The sequence below is a fragment of the Trachinotus anak genome, unplaced genomic scaffold, assembly GCF_046630095.1.
Source record: "Trachinotus anak isolate AG129_WGS33_773 ecotype Australia unplaced genomic scaffold, CSIRO_AGI_Tana_v1 ptg000001l, whole genome shotgun sequence".
Lineage (NCBI taxonomy): Eukaryota > Metazoa > Chordata > Actinopteri > Carangiformes > Carangidae > Trachinotus > Trachinotus anak.
The window spans coordinates 3737730-3761519 of record NW_027273852.1 but is presented as its reverse complement, the minus strand read 5'-3'; the positions used below and the strand labels follow the sequence as shown (position 1 = coordinate 3761519).

At 38.4% G+C, this 23790-nt stretch overlaps 1 protein-coding gene across 1 annotated transcript in view; it reads left to right on the top strand.

Annotated features, from left to right (window-relative positions):
- Positions 1-23790, top strand: part of thsd7ba (thrombospondin, type I, domain containing 7Ba) — a 158525-nt gene that overhangs the window by 97020 nt on the left and 37715 nt on the right. The window contains exons 9-14 of the mRNA XM_071497227.1: positions 2249-2440; positions 5640-5871; positions 9328-9443; positions 10350-10482; positions 10701-10804; positions 18347-18538. Coding sequence (XP_071353328.1) covers positions 2249-2440; positions 5640-5871; positions 9328-9443; positions 10350-10482; positions 10701-10804; positions 18347-18538 — 969 coding nt within the window. The remainder of the gene's footprint in view (positions 1-2248; positions 2441-5639; positions 5872-9327; positions 9444-10349; positions 10483-10700; positions 10805-18346; positions 18539-23790) is intronic.

Sequence of the window (23790 nt, the reverse complement as noted above, 5' to 3'; positions counted from 1 at the left end):
TTGTTTAAGTACTATCAGAATCACAAATGCAAAACTAATATAGTATTTTTGAATGCCATTTATTTGACAGTTTCACTGTGCAGTGCACTGTGCAGTGCAGTGTCATTGTCATTGTTGATATATGTATACATATTACTGTATATATTATTTTTGTTGCTCAGAAAGGTTGATTCACATCGTCTATGGCAGAGAATCTGTCTCATTTTATGCTAGCCTAGGTGGGAGCCATGGTGAACCAAAATAATGAATTCCCACACAGCTTAAAGTCTTACTGTCAGTTCAAAACGGTTATGTAAAGTATCTGCACAATTCCTATTCAAGTGCTGCAGCCTCCAGATCTCTGTTAAGTTAGTTAGGTGCACTTAGAGATATATAATTATAAAAATTATTCCTGGCCCCCCAGAGGTATTTCTTTTGAGTTTTATTCATTATTTTACTGTTCTTTTCAATACTAACGTACCATAGAATCCCTTCACTTGTGCCATACTAAAGACATATTGTCAGTGCTGAGAATGACAAAGTATTATTTACACCAATTTAGATTTTTTTAAACTTAGGCTGCCCTCCATCTCAGTCCATTTTCATCTCCACTAATGACAGTAATAATGCACCCCACAGTTTCTTTTAGGATTTTACCATTTCTTCAAGCAGGCTAACATTTCTTCCTGTGTACACACTGACTGTGACATTGATGGCTGGAAATCTCTGATGCTTTGACTTAATGGGTGAAAGATTCTCAAACTCCCCCAGGGAGTCTTTCACGTCTCTCGGATGACACAACACCCAGGTTTGTTCTCTTCACTGCCCTCCTCTGCATCAAGGGTATTCGCTTGGAGAAGAAGAAAAAAAGACAAATGGATAACAAATCTGCCCTGGGGTAGTTGTTGTTCAACCATATTCCATGATGTAGTGACTGAGTTCAGCCAAGTTAATGATACTGCTGTGTGAGCGTATATCTGAAAACAGTGCTTTGGTGGCTGCTGGCATTGTTTTGACATCAGGATGGCATCGCTGTTTCTGAAATTGATCTCATTCTCTCTCTCTTAGACAGAAAGACCTTGCACTCTGCTACCTCTGGGTAGGGTTCAACAAAAAATACACCTAATACGAGGGATTTTTTTTTTTTTTTACCAAGGGAATAATTCAGTCATTAGCATTCATGTGAGAATATTTTTTCTGTAATTTTAGTGAGTAATCACACAATAGAAGAGCCTTTATCTTGTCTAGTAAAAAGAATGGCTGTGCCTTCCCTTCGCTGGTTCACTCCTAAAAGACGAGTTAACTGGGAACAGTGATAAATATTTCATAATATGGCTCCAAGTTGAAGGCTGAAGGATAGCTTTTCAAACTAGCCCAGAATACCAATGGGAAGGCCTTATAATTTCCTTTAAATAAAATGATATTTGTGTTTGACAGAATTTTTTTGACACTTAGGAAGGATGCCCACTTATGTTTGATGTGACTCTTTTATTGAAAAGGAAACCTAAAGATCAGTGTTCTGCATTTGGAAAACGTGTATTTTAGGGTTATTTTTCAATTAAAAAAGAAAGAAAAAAATCATAACAATTCATGAAAAGATGCATCTTCAACTTGCTACTATTAACAACCACATGGTCATCTAGATCTCTATACTTCCAAGTGTTTGTATCCTGTTGTATCTACACTAGCCTGATTACATTTATACCTGGCAATAAGAAGATCTACTCATGATCCATATCACAGCTGCACACCTCTTCAGGTACACTTTCCCCTCTACCCTTGAAGGAACATGCAGACTTTAAAGCAGATAGTAAACAACGGAAACTAGACAGCTGAGCCAGGAGAGCATGTCAAAGTAGCTGATCACATAGTTCCAGTTGTTGCACTTTATGTGAACTGCATTTACTCTTATTTTCAGCGGGATTGGAATGAAAACCTGCTCACCTCTGGAGCTGATTTGTGTATTTTGATCACAATCAATCCTCTTGGTTGCATTTGATATTTTTAATGAGAGCTGTCTTGTTATCCTGTAATCTGATCATCTGAGATGTATGATAGTAGTGCTTGTTACAAATAGGGTCATTCTTCCTTTATGCTTCTCATTTAGGTTTGACATTTCATGCATGTCCCTTATCTGGATTTGGATTTTAATCCAGTCCCAGTGTGAATTAGTCCAAAGATACATGAAGGTCAATGGGTTTTAGGAGCTTGATTCTGGAACCTTGATTCTCTGCTTTTCAATTTTATTATCTTATTGTGTCTTCCTCAGGGGAAGACGTGGCCATCGCCCTCTGTGCAGATGACCCTCCACCCACAGAAGTGGTCTGCGAGGTTGCCTGTCCTGCAGACTGTGTGGTTGGCTCCTGGTCCTCCTGGTCCCCCTGCTCACACAGCTGCGCCACTAAGACCTCAGAGGGCCGACAGAGCCGCACTCGCACAGTGTTGGCTATCCCAGGGAAAGGTAAGGCAACATTCCCTCTGACTTCTTTGGCTTTTCACTCTATGTTAATGAATAGTTCTCTTTGCTGAGCAGAAAAACAGAAATCAGTTTTCAGTCTAACAACAAGTCACACCTGGGGTGTCTTTATTTTAATTGGATTTTCTGTTGATGAAGCATGGCTGTGTGTAGGTAGCATTGTTGGAAATACTTAAGAATATGTCATTCTGAGTTTGGTTTTGTTATATACAAGGTACTAATTAAATACTCAAAATTACATGACAACATTATAAAAACAAAAAATTAGATACAAGACAAAAGGTTCAGGAAGGAAGAAGAATTAATGAAAAAAGGTTTCTGGTTCTGTTGCATTGATTTGGATACTTTTTCTTCATCTGTCCAACATAAATGCAACAGTGTTGTTGGAAAGCAAAGTTAGATTATAGTACATTTCCAAAAACTACTTTGGTAGAGTCAATAAGAAAACACATTGCACTATGATGTTTTTTAGATAGAGGACTGCAGGATCTACAATATTAATATTGTCACTTGAAATCAAAACTAAAAAAACAATTATGGACCAACTTAAAACTGAATGTAGCAAATAAAAAAAAATGATTGCTTGAGCCAAAGGATTTATCAGAGTTCTTTCACAGACACTGTGGCTTTACCTTGGCTGTTATTTCTGAAGATTTCAGCCTCATTCAGACACTTTTTATCTGAAACATTTGAGGTTTGAGTTGATCATCCATTACTGAGGGCTCTTTCTCTGGCCAGTGTTTTGCTGTGTATTCCAAGTGTTGTGTTTTTAAGTCAGACAGCAGAGCTTTGGCAGCCAGCTACCACCCATTAATCCCTGTAACCAAACGCATATCTGCAATAACAGTTGATGAAAGAATCTCATAGCTTAAGCCAGGTTCCACACTGTGCTGTTTATTACCATGTTGCCAGCTATCTGCTCACTGGCAGAGGTGCTCTGTGTGTGTGTGTGTGTGTGTGTGTGTGTGTGTCACACTGTATTTGTGTTCATATACCTGCATGTTTGTAAGCGTTTGTGACAGTATAGAAGGGAGGAGTATACAAAACAGACTGGAAGGTGCAGGTGTTTATTTGATTGTGGTTTATCCATGCAGTTCTGAGAGTCACAGTACACTTTGAAGCACTTAACCACTCTTTACATGACACCTATGCTCCTGCCTCAATTGAACTATCCTTTGTTTTGCTTTCCTTTAGATTTCACATTAGTCCCAGTACACATTAAATATATTGCTCTCTGCACACCACCCAGAGAAGGACACGTATGGATGGTGTATATGTGTGCATGTTTCTTTGTAAAATGAATCCCTGCATTTCTGTATGTGTATTTCATCATGTTTACCTTTACATTTGTTTGTGTGTGTTTTACACTACATCAACATTTCTAGAGGAAAGGGCTTGATTGGATTTGATATTTTTTACAATATATGAATAACAGCCCAGCAAAAGCATACACAATACATAAAGACACAGAGCTTAAATCCGATCTCTGCAGACTCCCTGTCCCTGATATACCCATTGGACCTGAAATGGGTATGCACCCCTCTGACTCACAAAGCTGTTGAAGAACTTGACCTCATTCTCCCCAGAAATTGTGCCACCGACTACTTAACAGTCATCTCTCTACCACTATTTCATTTGCTTTACTGTATGTCTCCTGGAACTACCATCCATTACACCACCTCTGGTTTCATTCCACTGCAACTGAGGTTACTTTCATCAGACAGGTCTTTATTTCTAACTCCCTCTGTTTGATATGTAAATTTGGTCACATTATATTTTAATATGAAGCCTTATTTTGAGTTGCTCTTGTCTGTCATGTTTCATGTTACTGCATCATGTGTCAATACAAACTCAACGCTTCCTGTAACAATTTCATGTAAAAAGCCCTCTGGCGTTTCAGTGGACAGAAACCCTTTATTTCTTAACAGGGCTTTTATTGCTGTGCTGCAGGAAGCACATTGTCTCATTTCTGGTTGCTGGTGTTCTTCACATGCTATTCAGATCTGCTAGTTTCTTTATCTTAGCAGTTAGCAATGGCTTCTCCCTCTCCCTCCCTCTCTCCTGCTCTCTCTACTTGGTGTGTTGGATGATTAGTGATTCCTCTGCCTCCTTTAGTAGTAATACATGTAAGTAAAGTAGTTTATTTGCCTGAATGGAGAAGAGGCTCAGTGTATTGGAAGCACTCATCCACTTCCTTGCAGCTTCCAAGCAGCCAGGAAAACAGAGCAGCTCAGTAAAGTGCCCATAACACTATGTGTAGCCCTGAGCACCCATACATGGTCCAGTCATGTTTCAGTTTTATACCAAAAGCCTCTGAATCTATGTGCTAAGTTGTAGACTGTAAACACACCCCTAATAGAACCTGTATGTTTCAGAAATTCCAACACAATGATGTGGATTCGGCTGACCAAGGGTGAGAATATGATCAGTCGATCAGTCAGTCAGTCACATTCCAGATTATAGGCTTGGACCCGGTGTTGCAGCCCAGACAAAAAAACTAAAATGCTACTGTGGTACTATGTGGCTATGTTATTGTGGCTATTTTGCCTACTTTGTAGCCTACTGCAACCATACGCACAGTTTAGGTTGGTAGAAGCCTTCACAGATTCCCTGCTTTCAGTGTTACACTGTCATTGAAGTTGAATACAGAACTGTAAAGTGTGAGACTATATAAATGACAACCAGAGCACAGGGAGCAGGGACTGGAAAAGACTGTTGTGATGTGGCTGTGGGCTGTGTTTGAATTGGCCCATGAATTCTGTTACACTGACCTTACTGTGACTTTTCATTTGTAATTCAAATGCTACAAGTCAGAACTTGTGAAGTGTCTGCTCAGCTAACCTGAACAAACATTTGTTTTGTTGCTGAATTGCCAGCACTCAACAATGACTGTTAGAATTTAACTTCCAGCAACTAACTACAACTTGTACTTTTGGTGAAATTTGAAATTTGAATACATCCTCTGCTAAATAACATTGCTTTGTTGGGCTAACACTAGTTTTAGCTTGCTCATAAACAGCTTAAAAAAACAAACAGACAAAACAAAACAGGCAGACGTACTGTAACTGAACACTTCAACACACACTGAAACACTGAACCATTACCTCTTAGCTTCTCTCAGAGTGCTAAGCTGTATATTCTTCATGTTTTTGACTCTGGCTCCCTTTTGCATGTTGGTGGTCAGAAGGGAAGGAGTGTCCAACAGCTCCAGCCCTGGAGGAGTGGAGAGTCTGTAATGACCATCCTTGCACAGCGTTCTACTGGGAGGCCTCACCCTGGGGTCCCTGTATTGAGGATACCTCCATGGATCTCAATGGAACCAGCTTCTGGAATGGGACCCCTGCCTGTGCCGTGGGTGTCCAGATCCGCAAAGTCAGCTGCACGAAGATGAACATTGGACCTGTGATAAGTAAAAGGTACAATCTCTGACCTGGCACTAGTTTTCATGTGTATATATCAGAGTGGAAATATATAATGCAATTCTGTTTTTTTAGTGATATCACTTTAATTTGCACATATAAACTGAACATGTCTGTACATGTTAAGACTTCAATAGATTTTTCTATATCACAAAGGAGATGTTTTCAGGGCAGCACCAAGTCTTTGCAGTTTAATTGTTAGTGTGAAGGTATGTTGTTATACAGGCACTTTTCTCAAAGTCTGTTGGGAGATGAATCAATAAGTTGCCTCTTTTCTTTTTTCCTGTTTACCTCTGGATAGCATCGAACCACATGTTTCCACATATTGGTTGCATCACAACATAGCTCATAACTTTTTAAGATAATTGCCTCAATGTTTTCAACTAACTAAATGTTTGCACTTGAGTAATTTTGCCAGGATGAAAATGTCACTTTTTAACAAAATATTTTCTTCTTCTGTGCCTATCTGACTCTGCTGCTTTGCTTAGTTTTAGATAGCAGAAAATGGGTCCCAGGAGAAACGAACGGTAAATTATGGTTGAGGAGCAAAAGAGCTTTGTAAAATCTGGGTCAAGAATTGAGAAGTGATCATGTTTCGGTTACAGAAAAATCATTTAAGAACACAGTCTCCATTTTATAAATGTGTCTTCCTTGAAGATATCTGGTGTATGCTTTTATTTACTGACAAATGACCCAGAGGACATGATGCACTGTGAAAGTATATCTCTAGAGCTTTGTATACTGAGCTCTTCTTTTGTGCGTGTTTAGATTTTTTTTTTTTTTCTTTTTTTGTGTGAACCTGGGAGTCATTTTGCTTGTGCTTCACCATTATCTACTCTTCTTTCAGCAATGCAATATCAAATCCTGCTAAGGGCTTTTGTGCTGTCACTGTAATGATGTTATAGCCCACACTAGGAAGATAGATTTATAAATAATTCACAAAGTTTGCCCTTCTTTAGCTCGATATATTATTGACAGGGCCGTGAAGTGGATTATGGATAGGCTTTTTTGTAATGCCCGCTCTAGCTTCCACCATGGAGGCTTTAATAAAAACTGGCATATCTGCTCCACCAACAGATCTCACCTTTACAGTATGCTGTGAATTCAATCACTAAAGTGTTTATTGAATAGAATGGCACCTAACACATTAACCTGCATGTTGCTATTCATCACAGGTGATTTGGACTGACAGTAACAAGTGAGTTAGTGTGTATATTTTTTGCAAAGATGAGCATCTCTGTGTGCAAGACATCATCATGATTTGATTGTTGCTAGGGAGGGGCACAGACTTGGTGTAAGTTCTCAATCCTCATATGGCAAGATTAATACACAGACGACACATACGCTATGGCATGGTTTCCCAAAAAGAACAAAATCGGGCTGGATAGGGGAGTTCAGACGGGTCCATTTCCATTGCTTCAAACCCTGTTTATCCTCAACCGTGATGGAAATGTCCTTAATATACTGTATATCATTCCTAGTGGAGGAGCGGATGTCCCCTGAAGATATTTGATGTGCTTTTTGAAAAGAGTCACTTCAGTCAAACATCTATGTATTTCATTCTAAGCAGTAATCTCCACAGTGAGCAGAGGCTCAATAAGAGTTCAGTGGGTCTCTCTTGGTATTAGTACAGAGCTTTCAAGAAAACATTAGTTATATTTTTAGTTTCATATCTGCTCACCTGTAAAATATTAAAGATAAAATATTCATTCACAAACCTCTAATCATTTTTATTGCACATAGGAACCAAATTTTATTTTTGCACATAGACATACACTGAAATGGTATTATCCACAATACTCCACCTAAAAGGCCAAGAAAGTTGCCAATGTTATTTAATATTTAGTTTTTAATCACTTAATGATGTTGTTGTTGTTATTAGCTGTTTTCTGAGTGGGCAGGCCAACTAGTACGTGCAACAACAACACACACTCAAACTAAAATGTAATAAATATTATAAATACAATAATAGAATACAATATTTAGCAATAAATATTAATTATTATTTAACTAAATTTGTTGTGATTAATTGGGTGTTCATTTACAATTTTTAAGAGATAATAAATAATGTGAGGGAAGGAGACATTTAATGCTCCCAGCCATGTCACAGTTGAACATGGCCTTGACTGTAAGTCTGACTCCCTCATCCTGGGCGTACCACACATGCCAAGCCCTCTGGCAGACATCGCTGCAAAGAGGGAGCGAGAAGAGGAGGGATAAAGCTGGGGAAGGATGAGTTTTATGTATCTTGCCTCCTTATACTTTGGCATACTTTGATCTCATTCCTGTGCATGCTGGCTTTCTGTAGTCGGTAGGATGTGGCACCATGCTGGGTCTCTAGTGAGACCTGGATCTGGTTGTAGGGCAAAGGAAGTCACTTACGCTGAAAAAAAAAAGATTTCTGGGTGTGTTTGTGTGTGTATGAGTGTGTGGGGGTGGGTGGGTGGGTGGATGAGGCTGTTGTTTGATGAAGACATCAAAGCTCATGACTTATTTGATTTCATGAAGCTGCATTAATCCACTCCACTTCAAGCTTGCATGACACACAAAATACAGCACAGCCAAAGGGCCCATTACAGATAACTTGCACAAGATATGTAGAATCATAAATAGACGAGAAATGCATGATTATTTTCTATTTTAAGACCAATGGTAAAAGCCTGTGAAATTCTCCTTAAAACCTGGTAATCATGTCCTTGGCCTGGCAGGAATGATTCATTGGTAAACAGTTCACATATTCTCACTTTTCCCAGGTTTAATTAGCAGGCATGCTGTGGACTGATAGATTGATTTTTTTTTTCCCCCAGAACACTCAGTTCCCTTGGTACAAATAAAAGACTACTACGGCTGTTATGTGCATGTGTACAAGGAGATAAACACAGGGACCTGTTCAAACTGATCCTAAATTTGTTCCCCCTACCAATAGCTTTGCAGTACAGGTGAGAAATTCAGTAGTGGTATTTTTATTATGTATCATTCCACACACACCACAAGTAAAGTACTGTAAAGCCGAAAACACATTGGCGCCGCAGCGCGTCAAGTGCCATCCCTCGCACCAATAGGAAGTGTCGTGGTTTTGTCACTATGGGCGACACTTTTCACACTAGTCATTTTACCTAAAAGGTATTGATTAGTGCTGTTTTAAGACATCTTGGTTGTGAAACTGTCAATGTATTACAAACCAAAGAACATAAGCACTTAGTGCAGTGGAACAGTGGGAGACTTTTTTTTCTCTTCATAGAGCAATTTGTACCCTTGGAAGCAACTAAATGTGTGAGAAGACTGTAAATTTTTAAATTTTGCTTTAGCATACAGGCAGGGGGACATGCAATCAGTCATGGTTTCTGTGGTGAGATGCGTGATGTCAGGGACAGGGCAGTTGTTTCACTACACTGTCCTCTTTCGCCTGGGGGATGAAAAGATTTTGAGACCACTGCTTGTCTGTATGTTTAGGTGTTCCGATTCTTCTCGTCCAGAAACTGTGCGACCCTGTTTGCTTCCCTGCAAGAAAGACTGCATTGTGACGCCCTTCAGTGAATGGACAGCCTGCCCGTCAACCTGCATGCCAGGTAGGTCCTCACATGAATGTCACTGAACTTTTAGCTACGCCTGTCTAAAAAAAATCCATAACCAGAACTGACTTGGAAAATGAGGCTGATGAGTGACAGGAGGTCTTTTCACAAAGGTAAATCTATTAATGCATATTGGTGGACTGGATCAAAACCTAGTTGTAACTGTAATAGCACAAATACATTACATTTTATGATGAATGTATATAACTTAAAATGTGAGGCACGTGAGGTATATGTTAGAACAGTGGCATCAGATACACTATAAATCTCAGTGTAGCCATACGTGTTCTCCCCTCATGTCTCTGGTGTATTCAATAATTATCTTTAAGTGATTACTTACAACTTGGTGTCCACCAAGTTGACATGTCAAGAAGAAAATGGATATTTAATGGGTTTCAAATGTGTAGTGTAAATATCTTAGAAATCAAAAAGGATATAATTGTTTTTAAAAGAAGTGAGCAGGCATCTTGTCTCTGTAAATATGCTGTAGTCCACTGGGTCCTCTGATGATGTAATCACTTTCTTAATTGCACCATTTTCAATGTTTAGTAATTAGTGTGTGTGTAATGAGCCTTGAAGCGCGAGCCAAATGAAGCTATAACAGTGTGGTGTGTCCACAAGCAGACTGCAGTGAAGTGGAGGACATCACAGCCACAAGGGCACACCGATCAGGATCAGATCAACTTTGAAACTACTTGTTTTCTAGCCATGTCTTCCAGATATTAGACTGCATTGTTGTCACTGCGTCTCCATTTATTCAGTGTCCAAGACATTATGTGTCAGCCATTTGTCTCAGTATCATTTTACTTTCTCCTCCCTCTGGAAAACGTTCATTTGTCTTTAACGTGAGTGATCTCCCACTAAACACAGACTTCTGTGAAGATTGTGTTTCATGTTCAACAGAAAATGCAACTGCCGCCGCGCAGTCTCGATACAGGACCGTCATTCAAAGGTCTGCTAATGGAGGTCAAGAGTGTCCTGACACACTGTACGAGGAGAGAGAGTGTGAATCACTTCCAGTTTGTCCAGTGTACAGGTAATTGCACCATTTATGACCAGCCGCGTCTCATTCTTACCTGAGGACAGTATCAATTGTGATTTGTTTGTTAACATAAGAATTTTAATTGTAGCGCCAATTGTAATAACTTGCGAGGATGCATGTTGGGTGCCAACTTGAAAACCAAATCTTGTGAGTCTGCTGTGTGAATGAAACTGTAATAATACGTCTCTCTGTCTTTTGCATTTTCCTTGTAGATGGAGGACACACAAGTGGCAGAGTTGTGTTGTGGTTCCAGATTCTGTTCGACGTGGATTAACTGGACCAGGAGAAGCCTGTGGATTTGGTCTAGAAACAAGAGGCAAGTGTTATCCCTGACTTATTCTATTCTCTACACATCTCAGTGGCCGCTATATCACATTTTTAACATTAGCTTTTCCATCTCTTTCTTTATTTAATGAGACCAAATAGCCCTTTCAGAACTGCTCCTGTAACAAGCAGGTGATGGAAACATAAAGAAAAAAGCAATTTGTCTGCAGACTGTTATGAGAGGAGCCTCTCTGCTTGCTGGCTTGATGATCTCATCACAACGCTGGTTTCTTATTAATGGACGCGGCAAGTCATGGCCATAAGCACATCTTACCAGCAGGTTGAAAGACACAATCAGCTATATTACACACGATACACACACAGTACAATACACACGTGTGTGCACATACTCGCACAATAAAGTTGATAAAACTGTTTAAAGACCTGTTCGGCCACAGCGCCCTTCCAGTGGAGTATTTTGATGAACATGTCCTGCGATTTATTGTCCACAAATTAAGAATTAAAACCAGTGGCACAGACAGAATTAATCCACAGTCCAATTTACTCCTGATGAGTTTTAAACAGTTTTAAATAAAGCATTAGAATTGATCTTTCTAAAACATACTGTGTAATTTATACTTTATTTGTGGATCACACTTTTCTTTCTTCAACATTCAACATTAAAAGATGTATTTTTGCCTCTTTTTTTTCCTAATGGGATGAAATGATTGTAGGAATATAGGATGCTAAACATTACATACGTTTACAGTAGCGATACTTTGTGATATTATATATCCTAGTATTAGGGTCAGACCTAGTTTAGGCTGTAAATGATGTGGTTTTGTGGCACTAGTCAATGCTTTGTATACAGTTATGTCCAGTACAGTTGCAATACATGGTACTTGAATACACTATTGATATACTGGTACAGATATCACAGTTTGGTCTTTTTAAGCTTGTTTGTGATAGATAAAACGAAAAATATATTTGAATGTGTTCATGATGTACTTGCTAGTATTAGTGTTATTAATATTGTGTTATTTTTTTAGATGATTTGCTATTTTAAGTGAGAGATTAATTCTTCCTTTACTGCTGATGTTTTAACTCTGGCGCAGCTCTGTTTTCTAGCGGCCTTGTGCCATTTCATGACTGCTAGACAATTAAACGGCAGCACATTTTTAAATATTTTTTTTTTATCTCTGTCTGTAAAACTGTGCAACTGCTGCCACTCCATACAGCTGTGCATGGCATGGTTCCTTTCAGTAGGGGGATATACAAATTATTCTGCTGTTGTTGATGAATGTCTTCAGTTTAGTCCCGTGCTGCAGAATTATCTGTATCATGATATACTCATTACTGTTGGCAATATGTCATAAGTATTGCATCGTGTCCCTGTGATCACCATCCTGTCCCCTAATCGATTGTGCTCTGTGCATGTGTGAACGTGTTGCGTGTTTGTGTGTTTGTCATGAAGAATTGTGTTTCTCTGAGTGGAGTTGTTAAAACGACTGCCACTGGCCCAAATCGTTAAAAAGCCAGAGTGCTAATTGGATCATTTCAGATTCGTTTAGAGGAGAGTAAATGTCCCAATAATTCCCAGATACTGGCTGCTTATATCTAGTTGATAGATATAACTGATAGAACTGGGATTCGAGTGAAGTTTTTAGTGGCTTACTGTGCTGCCTGGAGAACTTTCTCTCATTCTTTGCTCTCACTATTGCTCATTTTTACTTGGCCATATAATTATGACTGACATTTCTCAATTGAATTTCTATGACTTTTTGGTGAGGATAGGAAAAGTGTCTCTAGTGTTGTTAGGTTAAGAGCAAGCTTCATTGACCTTTAGAGCTCCCTATTTGAATATGATTAGAAAATGACAAAGTTAAATACCTGTGACATTTCAAAAACTGAAGTATGAGTTTGGAGTTTGCAGTTGGTACCTTAGAAACACACTATTTAAATGTAGATTTTAAAGACTTTAATCAGAGTTTACATTCACTGAGCAGATGACTGAACCAATTCAATGAAAAGGACACATAAATGTCAAATTGAGGCATAATTAGGATACAATGTTGGGAATAGAGCCACATAAGGAGCATAGAAACATTGAATAAGGGCATATCAAAGATTAATGACAGAAAGTTAAAGCATAGGGTCCCCAATTATTTTATTCAAGGACATTTAAAGATGCTGCATTTCCCTGCCAAAGCCCTCTATATGTAATCATCCACCCATACTCAGCAATAAGTATAACACATTTAATAGTACCACTTAGTAATTAAACAAATTAAACATGTAGCTTTAGTTTATTTTCACTGTATTCATGTAATTGCTTTTGTATAGTAAGTAAACAGCTTCCATGTAATTTTTTGAGCATACTGTGCATTTCAGTACAATAACACAATAGGCTTTACTCTTTTTCTATTTTTCATTTTGGGGCAGTTCTTGCATTTCAGTTTTTTTCTGTTTGAAATGTAGATTTCCTTAACATAAAGTTCAGTCACCAACACAATATTCAACATGGTGTTATTTTCCATATATCAGTATTCACTGTCGTAGCTGTAGTCCTGTTCTGTGGGCGTGTGAGGTGGTATCTACTTCAAATATTTACATTCATTGAGAAACTGAATATGAACTAATTTTATAAACTTAAAATTAAAAATGCTATCTTTCGTAATGTTAATGCCATACATGAGGAAATGTTATATATGCATTTTTTACTGCTGCATTTAAAGTGAAGTCTACTTTTTGTCTTAGAGAATTTTCACATTACTTACTATAGGTCCATTGGTAATAACCTGTTACCACAATTCAGCAAGAAATTCAAATGTAGGCTTTAACTCATAAGTTAAAGAAATACGTGATAGGAATAATTTACCCTTATAAAGCCTAAGCAGTATTATTTGAGATACTAGGTATTGCACAGTTCTTATCAGGTCACAGTCAAATAGTTTGGCAATCTTTGCTCAGGATAAGTGACGCCCTGCAGAAACATTGCATGCATCCACACAGCTTTAGATTAAACTTATTTGCAGTTTAACAGTTAAGGCTAGTGTGAAATAAACCTTCTGAGTAATAGATGCAATCACAGCGTAAGTCGCAGAGTCTTGCTGTGCAAGGCAGTGAAGAGCAATGGTCTTTTGCAGACACTCATCACAAACCTGATGCAGTTCATTAATAAAGCATTAGCTAATAATAAACAATCATTAATTATCCATATAGCACAAGTGTAAATAATGTATAAATTGTCTCATTTAGTAATGTGTTATCATTTGCAGGTCATATGTAATTGTCAGCAAATTTGTATAATAAATACTTACTCCATTACAGAATAATGAATAAAAGTGGGCACTGCATGATGAAATACTTATCACCCCTGTGTAAACTGTCAACACTCAGCATAAAGTGTTAACATGGTGACATGGTCCTGCAGAGTAGCACTGTGCTTTGGGGTGTAATTATGTCTTGTGGCCACAAACAACCAATGCACGTGTTTCCTGTCTGACTGCTCTGACATTTGTGTGGTAATAAGCAGCACCTCTGTGTGTCACAGCTCAGCCAAGCTGATTTCAGAACCTACCAGATACTCAGTTAACATTTTCAGCTCACATTTGTCTCTGTTTTTCTTGCTTAGTGTACATCTGTATCTGTTCCCCATCTTTTAATGCACATCTGTATCTGTTCCCCATTTGCACATTTCCTCTGAGTTTGTTTGTATTCATGCTGTGTCAAATATCTCTGAATGACTGTGTTTCCGACATTTGCTTCAGAAATGAATCTGCATCAGGTGGTGGATCAAAGGCATCAAACCATAAACTTTGTGTCATGTGGGTTTGACTGGTCTTTGGGCAGACCCTAAATTGTTTTCAATATCATCAGTGACTGGCTGAACTAACACTAACTGAGAGGTAAAACCAGGCACACAAGCTTTACAGGAGCTCTTTATTTTCCATGAGGTCAGCAGCATTTTGTTGCCAGATTGCTGATCTTGGGAGAATTACAGGAGTTTTGACTGAAATGAAAGTTTTAATAGAAATATTGTGTAACTCTGGGAAACTGGTAGATGGCTAGTGATGATGAAACATTCGAATAGCAGTTACAAAATAGTTCATATAGCAACCAGGGATTTCCAGCCTGGTCAAAACCAGTAGTCAGATTGCTGGATATGTTGTGATCCCCCAGGCTCAGGCCTGTAGGTTGGATTCATGGCCAAGGTTTAGAAACAAGCTACCAGTTGGGTTTGTGGTTTACAAAGCCAACATGCCCTTGGCTTGAGTAAATACTTCCTCCCATCTCAGTGTGTGTCTGCCCCCAGTGTGTGTCTGTTGGTTGCACGGCTGCATGTTGAATGAATGCTAATGTCTGACCTAGTGTAGAATGAGGCGGAGAGTGTGTTACATACACTGACCTGACATGACACGGGTTACGAATAAGAAGAATTAAATGAGAGAGGAATTGAGAAGATGAATACCAACCTTGCCTGAGAGTAACAGTTTCACAAAGTAGAACAAGCAACTCTGGAAAACCTGTGAAGATTTAGCTGATAACTTAGAGCAGGCAACGAGCTAATGGATTTCAACTACAACACACTGTGTCTTAATTTAACCAACTTGTGGCTCATAACCAGCTGGATGTGTTATATCCCTCCCTGAGTAGGGCTGGAACCGTTTTGAGAAATTATTCAATAGAAAATGAGTCATGCTGATGATACTTTGCTGCAGGAAAAATATGACTTAATGGCCACAATGAAGCCAATCAACATTATCTTCACAAGGCATCCCATAGAAGAACATTATACAAGTAATATGACTAAATTAACATGAAAATTATATATGATGGGAGGGGTTTTTATGTGGATGAAAAACCTAGTATTAAAAGTAATGATAGAAAATGTAAAATGGACTGATGATTGATTTTGATTTTTAAATAATGTCCTTTTATCTCAAAGTCTACAACATTAACCCAGAAAAGATTTTAAAAACCTGGAGTGTGACAAGCCTCTTCAAAGCTTGTAGCTTTCAGCTGAGCCTCAGTGATGCTCACCTTTCTTCGTAACTGTATAATTAAAGATGATCCCTGTCAGTGGCAGAGATATTGTGAAAAAAATTGTTGCCATTTGTGAGAAGAGATAATGTGACAGACCGCACAAATGGGCTTGGGCAACCAGAGGCTGAAATAATTATGTTAAAAATGGATGGCTCTTAGTTCAAAATCAGAATGTCAGTACTTGCTGTGCTTGCTTCTGCTAATAAAAGACACTGGCAATGACAGAATGGGGTTGTCATTGGTGGAGGAGGTTGGCTTAGAGAGAAGACCATTCAAGGTAAATGGACAGAACTAAATGCCAACAGGGATGTATAATTATTCCCACAGAGGTGCTAATCAGACTAATATTGTAGCAGCTGTTCATGGTTAGTTGTTTCTCAAATAGGTTTGTTAAAAGGAAAATCGAATTCACCTTTAAAGGTTCATCATAATATCGGTGTTTAACCCTAAACGCATACATTTCAAAATGAAAGATCTGTTTTTTCGCCGTGCTTCACAGTTGCTGTGTTTGTGAATGCAACATAACGACACATTAATAAAAGCGACCATCTCTCTTTTGTAAGTCATGTATGTAAATGACCATCCCACACATTCTCGGCATGTAGAAACCCAGCAGTTTTTGTTAGAGGGCAACATTTAAAAGTCAAATAAAAATCAATAAAATGGATTAAAGGCATGTTTGTAGATCAGTGAATCCTCAAAGATGTTGAGGCATTGAGAAGATGGAGTTTACTTCACTGGTAACATTGCTTTACTTAAATCCCAGCGCATGTGTGCATGCGAGAACAATGCGTTTCAGCAATGTGTCCTCTGCTGTGTGTTTTTGTGTGTCTGTCTGTTTTGATGCCTTCTTTAAGGAGGCTGTAGTCCAGTCAGCTGCCCCTGTCTGATCAGTGACACCTGACAGAGCGACAAAAGTCCTGCTCCTCAGCCAGCAGACTCTGCAGGGACAGCGTGTCCTCACACTCACTTGTTTGTTGTTAGTTTCCTTCTTTTTTTAAATTTCTTTAATTAACTCAAAGTGCATTTATAACTATTCTTGTGGATCCTCATTTATGTTTCTGCCCTTCTTAAGGCTGAACACTTGATATGCAGACTGAAATATCAAGTGCTGGAAATTATGGAAATGATTTCTTTCCCACCATCTTGGCCTGCTGATTATTGCGTGTTGCTAGATTCACAGCATTACTGTCACAATTAGCATCCTGCAAAAATAATGTGAAATTATATTATTTTTGTTACTATGATACATGAAATGAGAAATTTGTCAGTGTATTTTTGTGAGAAGTGTATCTGGAGAACAGCAACAATGGAAATTTCCCTTCTTCCACCACAAGTTCCCTCTGTAGAGTAAATGATTAGATTTCAAGGCACCTTACTGCATATATTTGCATACTGATGGGAGTTCCTGTGACAGCGGTATAATATGCTTTAAGATATGTAATTTCTTAAGACATTTGTGCGAACTAACTTTTGTCGTTTTTATAGCTGGTTGTGTTTATTATACAGTAATATTGAGCAAAACATAAACTTTGTTTTATAATGTAATAACCAATTCAACTGTTTCTCAAGAATAACCTCCTGTTTCTTTCAGTCCGATCTTATTTTGAACAAAAACTAATAAGGCATTTTCACTGTCTCAGCATTTTATAAATGCTGTTCGGTCTGATGAATACACTATAAACCTAAACATGAGAGCTGGGAACACACAAAGGATTTAAATTTTTAACTCTGAATGTATTTGACTTTAAATAAATGTAACGCAATGAATTTTTTTGTTACAGATTAGCCCTGGCCTCTGTGCTATGCATCATGGGGGAGTACATGGTCACTTGTTTATGTAGAGTAGTAAAGTCTGAAAAAGGGTGGCCTCACTTCAGTGACAGTTTTCATTTTGCTGTAAGAGATATGAAAAAAAAAAAAAATAGCTTAGGGGTATTTTCCAAAGTTATCAAAGCAGCCACACTGGACTGAAAGTCTGCTTTCAGTTAATTGAGTCCTACATCAGACCAGGTAATCCATCTGGTCTTGCTGTGTGTTCTAAATAATTATTCTTAACACACATAATCACATATTGCAGCTACAGCACTGGGCTGTGATGTTTTTATTTCTCTTTAATCAGATACCAATACTTTGATTAGAACTGGTATACATCATTCTGTCAAAAATATTTAGCTTTCATGTTGATCTGTTATCATCACTTACTTGTTTTATTCAATACATCATAGTTATCTGATAAAGGTGTTGCGCTTGAAGGTTGAATTAGCATTCCAATAGACCTTAATATGAAAGCTGCACAGGGGTATTCTTTGTAACTTATGCTATGACTGGACTGTTGAAACCTTTCTGAGCCTGTTAAATCAAACATAAAACTGTGAACATGACAGTGACCTTGTGCTTACATCAGACTTATTGTATCACAAATGACCATTAAAAATATCTTTAGGAAGTTCTAAAACGATAACACTGACTTAATGCTTGGTGGGGTGTGTTTTGTGCATTGTCTGCATAAATTATGTGACTTTGTTTCCCCCCCTTGTGTTTGCAGGAGTCAGTTGTGTTGGGGAGGAGGGTGAGTCGGCCAATATGACGGAGTGCCTGCGATGGGCGGGCCCCATGCCCCCTCAGATCAGAGAGTGCCGAGTGGCTTGCAAGGATGATTGCACTCTAACTTCATGGTCCAAGTTCTCTGAATGCACTGGATGTGGCACTTCCAGAAGTCGCAAGCGATCACTCACAGGTAAAGGCTCTACTTTTATTGCCACAAATATCACTCAAGGCAACAGATTAGTCTTTGAATTGTTTTCTTGGGTCAAGCATTCTCACAATTATTGGAAGATCTGACTTCACATGAATGACATAAATGTAGTATTCTTTACTGCTATTAAAAACACTCTCATTGGTTGCTGTTTATACTGGTATAAATCTACATCAACCAGTGTCAAAGCACCAGTGGTGAACCGTGAGTTATGCCTTCAATCAACCCATTTGCTCAAGTATATTTAATTCAGATTAACAAGCTTCGTAAGCCAGACAATGAAAAGATGGCGACTCCCTACCTTTGAAGTGGTCATCAAGTCTGATTGTCTTCTCCTAAATAATTTATATTCCTTATGTCCGGTCGGGTCCACAGATCAAAGTGATCTAAATAGTTTTTCATAAAAGTACTCCAAGTTTTGAGTCTTGTCGTATGAAGTCCATTGCAGACTGTCCTGTCAATTTGCCCTCTGTGCTGTGACTGCAGTCGGACTGACTGATCTGCTAGCTTAAATCGCTGGACAGAAAAAGGTAAACCCCGTGAGATAGCTCTGGTCCTGACCTTTGGGAAGGCCTGTTATGAATTACTAACCAATGAGTGAGCCAGCTAACCTTTGCTTTGGCCAGGCAGCATAAAAACTATATCTGATTGGATAACTTTATTTTCATGTTTTTTAGACAGTAGCCCTTTCATTTCTGAAGTAAGATGATAGAAAATGAGGCTAAAATTAGAATTAGAAGAGAACCATTATGAAAATAAAAATTACAAGAGAATAATTATTAAATGAAAGAGATTAAGTATAACCTTGATCTTCAGGATTGATGTAATTACAGCAGTAATTTCAATACAGTACTACAGTAATTTCGTCATGTGCTGATAAACCCCTGTGTTTTGAAAAACATGCAACCTCTTTTTTTGTTGTAGTTCTGTTACTGTAACTTCCTACTGTCCCTGTAGTGTTATGTCAGGTCGAAAATTAGGTCTCTCACTGTTTGTAATCTGTTATTTCAGTGCAGATGGTAAAATCTGAATTACATGCTGTGGTTGCAGACCAGGCTGGATACTATTTGTCTTCATGAATATTTGATCCGATGCCAGAGGGGCTGTAGTAAACATACCCTGTCTCCGTCTGTAATGCTCTTAGAATCCAACACATGACATCAGCCTTAGCTCAGTGGTGGGTTGCTTTGAGAAGAGTGTGTGCATGCTCATGTTCAGTGGGTTGTAATGGTCATAATAAGTCACTATTTCAACTCTTTTATGCCTATTTTAACACTTGCTTAAATTTATCTGTCAGGTAACGACGCACTGTGGGTTTTAAGCTCTTGCGTGTGGATGAGGATGTTGGCAGCTTACCAAGGCCTCTGTTTAGATAATGCAGCTTTTCTGAGAAGCCTCCTTGAGCTATATTACAGTATACTCTGTGTCTAAACTCAATTTTAAAGGTCCAGAAGGCTGTTAAACAGAATGCTTTTTAGTAGTACAGCATGTGTCTTGGATTTTGTAGAACTGGAAAAAAATAAATAAAATATCCATTCCCACAGACTAAAGTTGGCATATGTCAGTGGACTGGCAGAAATAAAGGCTGCTTTTGGTTATGTTACAGGGAACAGTAGCAAGTATTGTGAGTGTTATAAACATAACAGCCCTGTCACTAATACACAGAAAAAAAATACACAATACAAGGAATATAATTGTCTAGTTTGCAAATCATGACAGGAGTTCCCTGAGGGCTGTGTATATATAATTTTTCTGTTGTCATAATTTAACAAACTCCTTTTTATCATGTACATATTACCCATAAGAATACAATTTACAAATTGGGGGCTTCAGCAGAGAAAGTGAGCAAGCCATGCCCCTCTTCTATGGAACAAAATGTCCTCACAACCATCTCTCTCTCTCTCTCTCTCTCTCTCTCTCTGTCTTTTCTGGCTTGATGTTACACCTGATTGTTTGCCTCAGTGAAAAGTTTGACTGTTGTGTGTGTTTGGCTGCTTTTCCTCCTGCTGCCAAGGCATGAGCATATATGTGACATTCTGTCTCCTTTGTGCAGCGTGGGTGGCTCAGTAGTTACCACTGTCACTTTTATCCAAGGCTGTTCCAAGGTCCACAGGACGCCTGCTTCCTTTCTGTGGAGGATTTATATGTTCATTCCATGCGGGTTTCCTCCAGGTGCTGCGATTCCCTCCCACAGTCTAAAGATATGCAGATTAGATGAACTACTGATACTGTAGCGTCACAACCCACAGCCAGCCAGTGGTCTGTTTCTTTCTTTTAGTCCTTGCTATATTCTTTCACCAACATGCACACACTTTATGTTAGAGACTGACCGCAAACACTAATACAAAGCAGATTGGTCATTCTGGTAATGGATACATTCAACCCCCATCTACACCCTGCAAATAGGCGCCCTAGGAAATTGATTGGTATTAGCCTTGTAATAAAGTGGTCATAGGTCCATATTGCTATCCCAGCATGCATTTTTGAATGCAGGCTTCTGCAAAACCCCTAAAACTTGTGACTCACCTACAGGAAGTGAGTGTAAGTATGCTGGAAGTACAGTCTTTTCAGCCACAGTGACAATCACTGCCCCATAGACAAAAATGATCCTTGGCAGATGATTTGCGTCTTTAAAAGTGCTGCAAGTAGCATTTTTAAACATCATAAGCAATCTTTTCCTGATTGATATGTTGATATGAATACTTCAAACAAACAAATGACAATAAGGGAGACAAGAATCAAAGCCTCTTTCTAATATCAGCAAAACACAAATTAAGATGTCATTTTCAGTTGGTTCCTGTTGCAATTACCTCACCAAGAACTGAAAACTCAGTATGCCAGTCTTCTAGTTTGTTTATAATTATATTGATGTCTTAACACTAATATGCCGGTGATTTATTGATGTTTAGATGATGCACATTTGAGCAGTTGTAGCTGTAATTTGAATCTTTCTCCTGTCAGAATAACGGATAATATGACTTGGATGGTGAAAATGTTCAGTAAATGGTAGGATGAATGTTTTTCCCTTTGCTATATTGGCAAGTATTGAGTCGTAGCTAATTTCTTTCTCGGGCCGCATGTTGAGCGTTGTATGGGTATTCAAACATTACGTTCTGTGAATTATTTCTACCACAGATCAGAGAGCAGAGTTTGTGTGTATCCGTAAGAGCTTAACTGCAGATAAATGGTTTAGCTACACTATCCGGCTTTGTTACTGAGCCATTCAAAACTGTTCAGATTCTCTTCTTTGTCACAGTAAGCCTTTAAGTACCTCATGTGTGCCATTGTAGTCTAGCCTTTTATAAAAATACTATAGGTCTTAGGGTCATTTTGCTGTCTTGACCTTAATTCTTTAGATTTTATTTCATGGATTTTTTTTTTTATGTTCACTGTACTTCACGGGTTTTATAATTTCAAGATTTGGTTTTGTTACTGCTCTTAATTTGCCTCATAATATTGTGAAGCTAAATGTATGTATTTATATTTCATTTTATACCTATGCTATTTAACTTAAGATTGATTGACTGATTGAAATCAACTCAAGAGAAATCCACTCAAATGTCTGCAAAAGAAAAAAGAGAAAGGGAAAAAAAGTTACATAGAGGTTAGAACATAGAGAACATAGAACAAGAACATAGAGCTTAAGTGTAGGGAGAGAAACCCTGTAGGATTTATTATACACCTATTGCACAGTACATGGATTCAATGTCAGGCATTATATTATAGGAGAGGTATACTACAATAGAGAGACTCGATACTTTATGACTAGACTGTCAAATGCTCTGGGGCAACTGACTTGTATTTATTGTGAGCTGTAGATACTGTAATTTGAATATAAAATATACTTTAAATTTACACTGTATATAGCAGTTTTAAGTCTAATCATTGAAGTTATGCTGTGTCAGCAGTATTGGTTGCTTGAAAGTTTTGTTATGTGCCTTTGTTTGTTATATTATTTAACCACATTTGGATGCTCTCAACGTCATTGTTGGAACAGTTGTTTCTTTCAGTTTGTACTTTAAAACTGTTTCAGGTCCAATTTTCACACCCAGTCAGTAGGTTCCCAGATGCACTGAGACTTCCTTGGTTTTGTTGTGTAATAGCCTCACCCAGTCAGAAAACAGTTTTTAAGATTTGATTCCAGAAACAAATATTCACGGATTAATTCAGCCAATTCGAACAAACATCATGGTAATAATGTGTCTAGCAGATCTTATCACCAACTTGTAAAACTAAGCACTTAAGATGAAAAATTAAACATGATTCAGCATCAACAAAGCTTGTAGAATATCCATCATGTTTTTTTGGGATTTTTTTTTAATATATAATGCCAGTGAAAACCTAGGGTGGGGTCACTGCTCCAGTCAAGTGGAGGAAAGCTTCATGTTGACCTTTCACCGAAGGGGAGATCAGAATTATCAGTAAACAGAATTATCTGTTTTCTGTCTATTGACTTCTTAGTCAAGGTAGTTCATCTGTGGCCTTGACATTCCACAAGGAAGCTAAAGCTCCTTCACTCAGTCCACATTCACAACTGCTTTTCAGCACGTTTGACAGTGGTGCAGAAACAAAGAAGACAGCTAAGTGTTACACTGCTAATGGAGCGTCAGTACAACAAATATTACATTTTGAAAACTGTGCTTAATTAAAGTACGTATTGTTAAAACAAGTTGGATATTGCAGTCTGTAGGCCTGTGTGGGGCCGTTGCCAGTAATGTAGTTGTCAAAGTGAAGTGATGTTGCACTCGCAGTGTTCAATCAACCACCAGCAGTGGTGTAGATTGAACAGATTGTCGGTGGATTGGAGTGCAACAGCAGTGAGTTCACACTCTGTGAGAAATGTTTGCAATCACACCCACTTCGGAAACAGATGGGCTGCTCACTTGGCACGCAGGAGGCAGAGGGCACCAGGGATCTATGAAATAAATAGGGGTGCACAAGTACATAGCAGGATTAGCAGAAATGCAAAAACTTCACCAGCTTCGTCTGTGTGTGTGTGTGTATGTGTGTGAGACTCTCTCTCCATCTGTCTCAGGTCAAGGAATTCTGTTAGCACTTACATTTTACAGTACAGAAACAAGGTGTTTACTTTAATTATGACAATTACATACCAATTTTTGTATTCTCTGTGGATTGCAGTTCATTAAAGCCATACTTGCACATTTTCTGCAAAGTGTTGATTGGCTCTGTTCTCTTTGGACCAGCATGATTTATTTTAACCGAACAACAAGAAA